The sequence below is a fragment of the Streptopelia decaocto genome (assembly GCF_964273445.1).
Source record: "Streptopelia decaocto genome assembly, chromosome: 4".
NCBI classification, from domain to species: domain Eukaryota; kingdom Metazoa; phylum Chordata; class Aves; order Columbiformes; family Columbidae; genus Streptopelia; species Streptopelia decaocto.
In genome coordinates, this window is record NC_138658.1 from 43,508,732 (window position 1) to 43,519,307 (window position 10,576).

The 10,576-nt window shown below is 38.7% G+C and overlaps 1 protein-coding gene across 5 annotated transcripts in view; it reads left to right on the plus strand.

Annotated features, from left to right (window-relative positions):
- The window catches only part of TENM3 (teneurin transmembrane protein 3), a 319,771-nt gene extending 311,006 nt beyond the window's left edge, over positions 1 to 8,765 (plus strand). For all 5 annotated transcript variants that reach the window (XM_082051699.1, XM_082051700.1, XM_082051701.1 and 2 more), the window contains 2 exons: positions 1,660 to 1,790; positions 5,168 to 8,765. In XM_082051699.1, the coding sequence (XP_081907825.1) occupies positions 1,660 to 1,790; positions 5,168 to 5,923 (887 nt within the window). In that variant the 3' untranslated portion in view covers positions 5,924 to 8,765. The remainder of the gene's footprint in view (positions 1 to 1,659; positions 1,791 to 5,167) is intronic.
- The last annotated feature ends 1,811 nt before the right edge of the window (positions 8,766 to 10,576 follow it).

A 10,576-nucleotide genomic window follows, 5' to 3' on the forward strand; every position in this document is an offset into this window, starting at 1 on the left:
TTGCTCAAAAATTTGCTGTTCTGTGTTCTCATAATCTGGAATCTGACTATTTGGGTTACAGGCTGAAGATATTTTCTGCGGCAAGTTAGTAAAGTAATTCTCAGGGAAGGTAATTGTTCAGAAAAGTAGCTGATGTTCAGAACCAGATCAAGAAAGTTATTTTAGCTTGGGAGTCCTGGACCTATAGACATTCAATTTAGATTGGAATTCACAATTTTGGTGAAGTACCTAAATAGGTCCTATTTGGAAAAGTTCTTCATAAGGAAGCATTAAGAGCTTAACAATGAGAACAGTTACAGCAAACACACTTACCAGGAACAGTGAAATAGCAAATGGGAGATCTTGAAAATATTTCATCTAGCTTTAGGCATTGATTTAGGTACCTGTGTAACATTAAAAAACACAGTCCATTATTAGCTTTTAGGTTCAGGTAACTAAACCTAAATGTTGTGCCCTACACAGTCTTTATGGTGCTTTAATATTGGACTGTTGGCCCAAAAGATAATTCAGAGATTCTCAATATGCAGAGGGGTTGGGTTTTCGAAAGCACATTTTGAAGTACCAGTGAAATACATATCTTCCTCTCCCGCTGACTGAACTGTAACACGAGGTGCCTTAGCTAGAGATTTCAGTGCATTAGGAGAGAAAGAGGACCCACTAGGTTCTCCTCCTTTGATGTACGGAATACATAGAAACACTGCTTATATAAGGTTATCATTACAATGAGTAGTTTGGCTGACTGGCAGTTTCAGATGCAGAGCCTCATGAGGCTTATCACTTATCTGGAAAGGTTAGATATTATTTTAAGGTAAGTATTTTTTATTCTTTTAACATTTGGAAAAACTTACTTGGGGTTTTCCTAAATGAAAACTAACAGGCTTGGTAAGGAGCACTCTGCCAACTTCTGCTAAGCTTAGTATTTGTGAAAGATAGGCAGAGCACCCATTCTTGTCCAACACTTGTTAACTTATTAATTGTTGCCATCCCTGATTTTTTTTTAACAGAACATAAAATGTATCATAAATAATGTTATCTAATGCTAATTTAGCACCCTGTCTGCATACCAATGCAACCTTATCTCATTTCATTAGTTTTTAATTTCATTGGTCCATCTTCATCTTGAAGAGGGAGAGATTTATTTTGAATCCACATAAAATATGCACCAAATAATTTAAAAGTAATTGAACGTATAGGTGTTATTTCAAGGGTAGTTTGAAGACATTACAATTACACATACCTAACAAAAATACTTTTTTGCTTTGAAGTATTGATGATGAAGGTGTGACATAGAAATCCCAATTAGTTTAGCCTACATTAGAATGAAATCTCACTTCAGTTGTCCTCCTATAGTTGCTCTGGATGTCACTGAGACCTTCAGAATTGCTGAAACCTGGAGTGCCTTTCAAACGAGCATAGTGCAGCTCTTACATAGAAGAGAATTTTTCTTGTGAGTTTAGAACTTCAAGTTTTCTGCATAGGCTTGCCATTCTAGCTGTAGCACAAATCTAAATCCATCCATAGCAAAATGAAGACTGTTGAATAATTTTTGTGTTACAGAAGGAAAAGAAATATGCCAAAAGCTATTCCATGTGAAAATGTATGATTGCAAAATATAGAACAATTCTGATTTTTTTTTTTTTTTAAATAATTGTCTTTCAGATGTCAACAGCTGGCTGGTGACATTCGGCTTCCATCTGCACAATGCCATTCCTGGTTTCCCTGTTCCAAAGTTTGATTTAACAGAACCGTCTTACGAACTCATGAAGAGTCAGCAATGGGAGGACATACCAGTAAGAAACAATACTAAACATACAAATAGAACAAGGCAGAATGTTTCCTTCTATTGAGATCTTATTAGGCATGGAAAATCCTGACAGGGTTACTTGCTAAGTTAAATCTGAAAAGTGCTTTTTAGACCTCTAATTTTTATCTACTTTGAAAAGAATTTAAGAAATTACAGATGGTGGTTTTTTCTTACAGATTTCTTAAGTTAGGTACCATTTTAAATAAGCTTTTATTTGCTTTCACCAATAATAAAAATGCAGAAAGACAATAATCAATGAAAAGAAGTTAAAGACTCTTTAAAGATGTCTAAGTTTTGTAGCAGAAACTACAGAAATTAGATTTGTACTAACATCCTGCCAGAAGGCAGAAACTGAACACTGTAGTAAAAAATAAGACTGTGAAATAAACATAAGAACAGGTGATATAAATTATGCATACCAGGCACCACTACAATTTTACTTCTCTTTAATATTAACTATGTTTTATATGTAAAGATAAAATATTGAAAATGAAATTACCTGAGGTAAAACCCATTATGTTACATAAAACCAGAACTCCAGGTGCTTATGAAGTTCTTTGGGAGGAAAAAAATGAACTTCAGTACTGAAAACCTGCTACAGTTTTAAATGACCGAACAGATGAATGTGGAAGTTACAATCTAAATCTGCTATTTAAGAAAATTACATTTATAAATCAAATTTACTCAAAGATCAAAGACCTATGCCCTCAAAAATCTTACCATTCCCAGTTAAAAAGGAAGTGATAAGAGACAATAAAATAGGTAATCCCATTGTGAGCACTCAAAACCAGATCTCTTTTTACAAGAAATCATGATAGAGAACTCCACAAGCTTAAAAGAGGATAAGATCTTGAAGAATGTTACAACCTAATTTAGACAAAAATTCATTAGAAGGAGGCTGCCCAGCAGAAGGGAGCATATGGAAGCTGATTTTGCATGCATGAAATGATGTGCTATATATATTTTTTTTAATAGCTAGGGATTGAGTAACAGGGAAAGATCTTAGAGCATTGCATAAGAATAGTGTCTCCCATGAACAGCAGAAACAGTGACGGAAGAGCACTGCAAATACTCCAGACAAAGTGTTTGTATCAGGAGGTAAGAGACCTGTCACCAGGCATGGCTGTGTAGAACTATCAGATCTCAAAGGCTAAAGAATGCAGTTATCCACTAACACCAGCAAAGGTGCATCAGGAAAACAACCAGTCTGGTCAAAGAGATGAGAGTAGACAGCTACTTGTCAAAAATCTTCAGGAAAGATCTCAACAATGCAAGGAGTGCCAGAGGCATATGACATGACAGAAAGACAGGAGTGGGAGGAAAACAGAGATTCAAAATTCTCAGGTAGGAAGAAGCTATGACTATGATATTCACTGTTAAACAAGCAAATGCAACCAGGAGCCAGAAATAAACACACAAAGCACTTACTTAGTATTTTGAACATTCTGGAGTAAGCTTTACCGAGCTCTGAGGTTTTGCTTCAGAGCTCAGGATACATTTTAAAAATAAACAAGCTTTGCAATTATGAAACTGCTATAGCACCTTGTTGCTCTTACTGATGAGCATGCTGTCTAGAATATATTTGTGCTCCACAGCTTTCATGTAGGATTTAAAACAGATGAAATCCATACTTGCTAACAAGTGCAGACAGGAATCTGACACACTGAAGAAGAGTTGAGAGTCCAATTAATTCATAATTCCCTCAGGAACTGTCCCCTTCAGAAAGTCACCCTTGCAGCAGAGCAGAGAACCTTTGCAAACCTTTTGCCAGGCTTTGATTAGCAGCAAGGCTGAAGTAAGGTGGTACAAGTCTGTTAATAACTCCTGCTTGGTCTCCCACCAAGAAATTTGGGAAAACTAAACAAAGTGTTGCCTCATTTGTCAGGAATTAATCAACAGGGTTACACAGTATTTTATTGAAGGGGGAAAGGGTCAACTGGAAGACAGACTAGATCATCTTACATAAACTAAGTACTTCTGTTCGCAACTGCAGCCAAAGCTATTTACATCTTTCTTCTGTTTCCTGCTGAGAGAACTGCTAGGGCAGCTGTCTGCTCCCCACCTCCATCAATACCAGCTCATTCACAGCTTGTAGCTGTTAAGACCCAGGGTTAGACAGGTAAGATGTGCCCATTCTGTGCAGTTGTAAGGTCTGACCCATCCACAGCTGACCCTGTACCGTGAGCTGCCCCACTGCCTAGCTGTGTGAGCTAATCATTGCTGCTAGCTGCTCCTGCTCTTCTAACTGTTCTGGCTAACCACAGCAGTTCCGCTGGCAGGTCCCATTCCCCAGCGATCCCTTCTTTACCAAAATCCCTTCTTTACCAAAAATGCATCTAGCATACTGGGCCACACATAGCAAGCAAACTTTTTATACAGATTCTCCTATCCTAGATCTTCCATCTTGTGCTTTTGCACCTCACAACTGCACTTCTTATTTCCTCCTCTTTATAGTCCAACTACCCTTTCAGCAAGAACAACCCAGATACAGTAAAACAAGAAATACCAAGCAAGGATACTTTAGACTTGCCCACTGTTTCTTTTCACTCATTGCTTCTTCTCTTTGCTAGCTGTCAACAAAGCATTCTACTGTATTCAGGATCGCAGCCCTCTGGAGTTCGGGGGGAGAAGTTGCTCATTTCTTTCAGGCAGCATGCTGATACTGAGTGAAATGGAAGCTCAAAACTGAATTTGCTACAGCCTCTTCAAGCATCCTCTTCTACGAGTTTCTGAAAGTATTTGCAAGAAAGGGCCTCAGTCCCCAATATTCCACCCCTCTGCTCTGTATCCTTTGCTTCCTTCTCTTCTGCTGTAAAGACTATCAGAACAGCCTGATTCCCCACCTTTAGCAGCTTGAGGGTTATGACAGCCTCCCTGCAGTTTCGTCTCAGACTGAAGCTACCTGAGAGGCATAAAGAAGGGCCTGTTCCTACTCTAAAGCGCAGCTTTGTGACCTGCAACAACCTCCTCCATTTGGATGAACCTATGGTAGACAGGAATCACAGGTGAACAGGCTCAGAGCGTGACATGACAATGTAGTGAGACAGCTCTTATGCATATTAAGTGTTAGTATTGCAAAGTTCTGTTCTGTGCAGCCCAGTAAGTAGCCTCTCTAGTTAAATCATATTTTTAGGCATGTGCAGGTTCTGGGGGAGACAATGAGATAAAGCACTGAACATTATCAAACAAAATAGTCTTGTAACTCAGCAGAACAAGCAGTATGTAGATTTAATTAAGTCCTTGGCACTGTCAGTTGTGGCATATCCTGTTGTCGTCCACGGGCAGCACACCAAGAAAGCTTGGCTGTTTGGCATCTAGAGGGCTACAGATGGCTGGTAAAACTTCTGCTGTTCTTGTTTACAGCCAATTTCTGGAGTGCAACAACAAGTGGCGAGACAAGCAAAAGCTTTCCTTTCCCTGGGAAAGATGGCAGAAGTGCAGGTCAGCAGACGGAAATCCAGTGCAGAGAAGTCATGGCTGTGGTTTGCTACAGTGAAATCTCTGATAGGGAAAGGGGTGATGCTTGCTGTCAATCAAGGCAAAGTGCAAACAAATGTGCTCAACATTGCAAATGAGGACTGCATTAAAGTGGCAGCTGTTCTGAACAACGCCTACTACCTAGAAAACTTGCATTTCACCGTTGAGGGAAAGGACACACACTATTTTATCAAGACCACCTCCCCCGAGAGTGACCTTGGGACACTGAGGCTGACAAGTGGGCGGAAGGCCCTGGAGAATGGCATCAACGTCACTGTTTCCCAGTCCACCACTGTGGTAAATGGCAGGACTCGTAGGTTTGCTGATGTTGAAATGCAGTACGGCGCGTTAGCACTTCACGTCCGCTATGGCATGACACTTGATGAGGAAAAAGCCCGAATACTGGAGCAAGCCAGGCAAAGAGCTCTTTCCAGCGCCTGGGCCAGAGAACAACAGAGAGTAAGAGATGGAGAGGAAGGCGCCAGGTTGTGGACAGAAGGAGAAAAGAGGCAGTTGCTAAGTGCTGGAAAGGTACAAGGATACGATGGGTACTATGTACTCTCTGTGGAGCAATATCCAGAATTGGCAGACAGCGCTAACAATATACAGTTCCTCAGACAAAGTGAGATAGGAAAGAGGTAACACACTGGCTTAGCTCAGGCTGCCAAAGAGACTGTGTACCAGTGTCTTCTAAAAAGGAGACCAAACAGTTTTGCTGCATTACTACTTGAGCCTAAGCGTACATCTTTGCTCAGATTTTTTCTGTAGCACAATCCGAACAGACTCTGTAATGAAAAGAGCGCCTTCCAGAAGAATGATACTGCTAATGACAAAACTTTTTCTCAATGACCTTAAAGGTGATCTGCTTTAAAGAATATGTTTACATATGCATATCGCTGCACTCAAGTTGGACTGAAAAGTATTTAAAAAGAAAAAGGCCTACAGATTTTGCAACAGGCTGTTCCTTTGAGGCACTGTATTTAATTAAGATACAGACCCATACAGTGTTTCCAAATATTACTGAATTGTTGACCTTTGCTTACCAGAAGTAATCTCTTTCTCTCTTTTTCTCTTTCTCACTGCATAGGATGTGGTATATATCTGTTAATTTTAAAACGTGGGGCAAAAATTATTGTTTATAGACAACCCAACTGCTTTAAACTGTGCTTCTTTCTAAAAGGACATTGGCACAACTGACTTATGCTACTATGGAATTTAATAATGGATTTTACAGTGCTAACATGGTTTGCCTTGGGGGGGAAATGGCAAGTAGAATCCTTGTTGCAGATAAGCAAAGGAAACCCTGATTTTTTTGTAAATTATGTGAGACAAGTTGTTTATGGATTTTTATATGAATTACAATTTACTGTACATCAAATATTAGTCTCAGAGGAGTTAATTTATGTAAAGTGTTTAAAAAAGTTTATACTTAAAAATAAAATGATAAAAACATGTGCTGTGTGTGATTTTTTTTAAAGAAAAAGGAATTGCACCTTTTATGTTATAACTGTACAGTATAAAGGATTATATTGTAGAGATATAACAGTGATGACTAATGTCCAAAAGTGTTAATATTTTTGTATTAGGTTTAAAGCTGTGCATCTATCACTCTGCTGATAGGATGGGACACTCCAAAGTGGCTGGCTCAATCAGTCCGCAGCTCTGTCCCCTCCCGAACCTCTCCTGTCACCCAGGCCAGTGCCACTTCATCAGTCATTGTTAGAAGGCACAGTAACCAAATAAGTCTCGTTTTCTGATGATGGAAGACTTTAATAGGTTAGGTTTTCCTTGTCTTTTTCCAGCCCTAATGTAATAAATGGACATTAATTCATACCAGGTGGAGTTTCTGTTTTTTTTATTTTGTTTTTTTGGTTTTTTTAAAGCAGCTTTGTTTCACAATGGAGATAATAGTGTCTCAGGTGCTTGGCAAATTGTACGTAGAAGAAGAAGAAATGATGTAGTTTCATCCAGTTATGTCAACTTTGTCTTCTGTATAATACAGCTCTTTTAGATGTTATAACTTCAGATAGAAGCAGCGTACCTCTGACCTGATGCTACAGAATTGCTCTTTAGGCAGGCAGGCTGTTCAGTAGGTTCATCTCCTGGCCTTCAGCTGGCAGATCAAGTCCCATTAATGTGAACACTGAATTTGGGGATGGAGAGGAAGGTCCAATTCTAGTGCCTAGTCTGCATCTCCATACCACTGCATAGATTTGGCACGCTCTGCTCCAAGGCCCAGTGTATTTGCTGCAGGACAGAACTCAAGTGTGCAGCTGGTTCCTTATAGGAAGCCTGTGGTGGCATCTATGGCATCTGTTTTACATCTTGGCTGAAACCATTCTTAGAGCTTTACTCTCATGAGCACTAAATTCAGCCACAAAAATAAATATTTTTAAGATGAGACAAAATTGGGGGGTTTTGATGTTCATTGAAATATACACAGTATTTCTATCCATGTATTATAATGACAAAACATAGTAAGTGAACGTGTCTTAACTATGAATGGTTCAAGTGGATGTAATAAAAATAGTTTTCTAACTGCTTTGTATTCTGAGAGTCTACGGTATTACATACTCTAAATTGCACATTAGGATTGTTTGATAAACAGATCTGAATTTCTCCCAGCCAATTCACTACCGAATCTACAGTATCAGTGCTGTTACTGTATGTGTGTATTTGGTAGGCCATACAGAACTAATTACACGTATAATGAATGCTAATCATCTATTAGAATGAAAGCACAGATTAGTTGTTAGTATTTTTACCCTGGAAGTCTTGAGGGCCCTAAATTTAGAGAGTATGATATGTCAAAACCCCAGAGGCGTGTCATTGACCTACGTATTCTTTTTAAAGATGTAAAATGCTAGGTGTTTGCAGTTCTGTTGGGTGGCTCTTCCACAGCACTGTATTTAGCATGCTGTTAAGTGCTCTCTGTTGAAATAGGCTCATACTCTAAATTATGTCAAATGTTTCTGTTCTGTTTGAATATGAAAAGCTTGTATAACATGTCAACAATGAAATATATCTTCTACTTGGCGCATACCAGTTCCTTCTCCTTTGTTCTGGCACCAATAAACAACAAATTACAGTATCTGTTGGTGATCATTTTAGATAAAGTCAAATCAAGCCAATTAGTGGCCTTGTTAGTAGGTCTAATGAGCCTATTTCTTGCTAAAAAAGACTTGTGATCTGGACATGCTCCTGCAGGAAATAGTGACCTTGGGGAATATAGAAACAAAAGATCTTTTTGAAGAAAAAAACCATGTATAATTAAAAGGAAGCATATTACAAAAGAAAAAAAAAGATTTAAGTATTTTAGGCAATGCCAGTCAAAATGCTATTCTGGTATTTTGAGATGTATATTTCGTCTGATTTGTATTGTTCTTTTAATTTGCCTTCTTAACTTTATATGTGTCCTGAATTTTCCACAAATTGATAACTATAGATTGCATCTAGGCTTTCCAATAAAAGCCAACCCAAGGTGTGTGTGTGTGTGTGTTTGTACTTGTTTTTTAAATCTGTATGTCAGATATTGCAGCTGTGCTATTGCTTTTCTTGTATCGGAAGAAGCAAACTGATCCAGTTGCACTGGTATTGATTCATTTGCCTCACAGTTGGCAGTATCTTTTTGACTCTGTCCAACGGACTCATCTGCTAACTCAGCAAAGTGAATTACTCCATGGGATCTCTCAGGTGGCCTACTTTAGAGAAAACATTCCATATACCTCACAAAGCCAAATCTTTTATAGATAAGGAAAAGCCAAAGAGCAAAAACATCACTTAGAACTGTCTCCTCTCATGTCCTCAAGTGAAAATATGACAAAATATTTGATTATAAATAATTAGGTTGGCAGTGGTACTTACGTATATACACAAAAAAAAGATCCTTCAATCTGCATTTAGACCCACTTTGCAGAAACTGCTGACTTCAGCACTGCTGTATGTCAAGAGACTGCTTTGATTTCGGTTAGAACAGGCAGACTTCACCACACTTACTTTGTAGTGACAACCTCGAGTTGATAAGACGTTGATCCAGCCCAAATCAGGTCACTCTGCTTAGCTAACTGTGGCCTAATTTTGTTATTTAAAACAAAACAAAAAACAACAACAACAAAAAAACACCACCACCACCACACCACCAGCAAGAGATGTTCACAATTGGGAGGTGAGAGATTTGCATTTGACAAGGAAAAAAAAAAAAAAAAAAAGCCAGTTACCACTGACAAAATGTTTTACTTCTGTTTTCAGAAAAAAATAAAAAAATCTTCTAAAAGTGTTAATACCTTGGTTTACTGCTAACTCCAGAATGGCAAGCTACAGCTGTACATATGGCCAGCTTGAGAATCTTTAGGAAAAAGAAGAGACTAGCATGTAATTCTTTGGGGATGGGAAATGCAAAGCAAAGACACTTATTAGAAACAGCTTCTAAGCAGCTTATTAGAAGCTGCTTATTTGATGCTCATTAGAAGCTGCCAGGGTTAAAAATAAGCCAAAGCAAAGAGCATCACACGGCATAAACAGAACAGCACAGGCACTACGAAATCATACCCCTAACTGCAAAGCCACATCCAAACCAACCACGCTGATCAGCTTCTCATCTACAGCCAATTAGTGCTAAGGAGTAAATATGCAATGCTTATAAAATTCAATTGATCTCTGACTGTACACACAAGTTGCTGGGGCTCAGTGATCCAAAAAAAAAGAAAAAATAAAAAGCCAAACTGAAAACCAGTAAATAGATGGGGAGGTGCCAATTTTTACCCCTGGGGGTAAAAAAAAAAAACAAAACAAAAAAAAAAAAAAAAAGTTTTATAGCCATCATGCTGAAGGACAGAGCTTAAGACTTTTAATTTTTCCTCTGACGTTTTTAGCTTTGTGGCGAAGTGGCCATTTGAGGCAAATTTAACTGTGTGTGTGTCTAGGCTAGACCTCTCAAAAAAGTCAAAGTACTAATAACAGGTAAAGCCCTGCTCCTCCCTCCAAGCCCATTTTTCAACAGGAGAAATGTAAATAAGGATGCCAGCACTTAACTGAGTGCACCACCAAAATTAAAAAAAAAAAAAAAAAGCTTGTCTGGTCATCCATCTGAGAAACCTGAGTATGTGTTGCAGATCGCTAAAAATGTCTTAGGCCTTCCAGGGTTAAAAGATGGTGGAAAGGTTTGTTTCTTTGAGAGTGACAGAGAACAAGAACATGCAGTCTGATGCTAGAGCACAGTCTGCCCTGCTTTAGGAAAGGGATGTACAGCAGAGGGAAAGCAAGGTGACCTGTCATTAGGTGGCCCAAAATGCAACA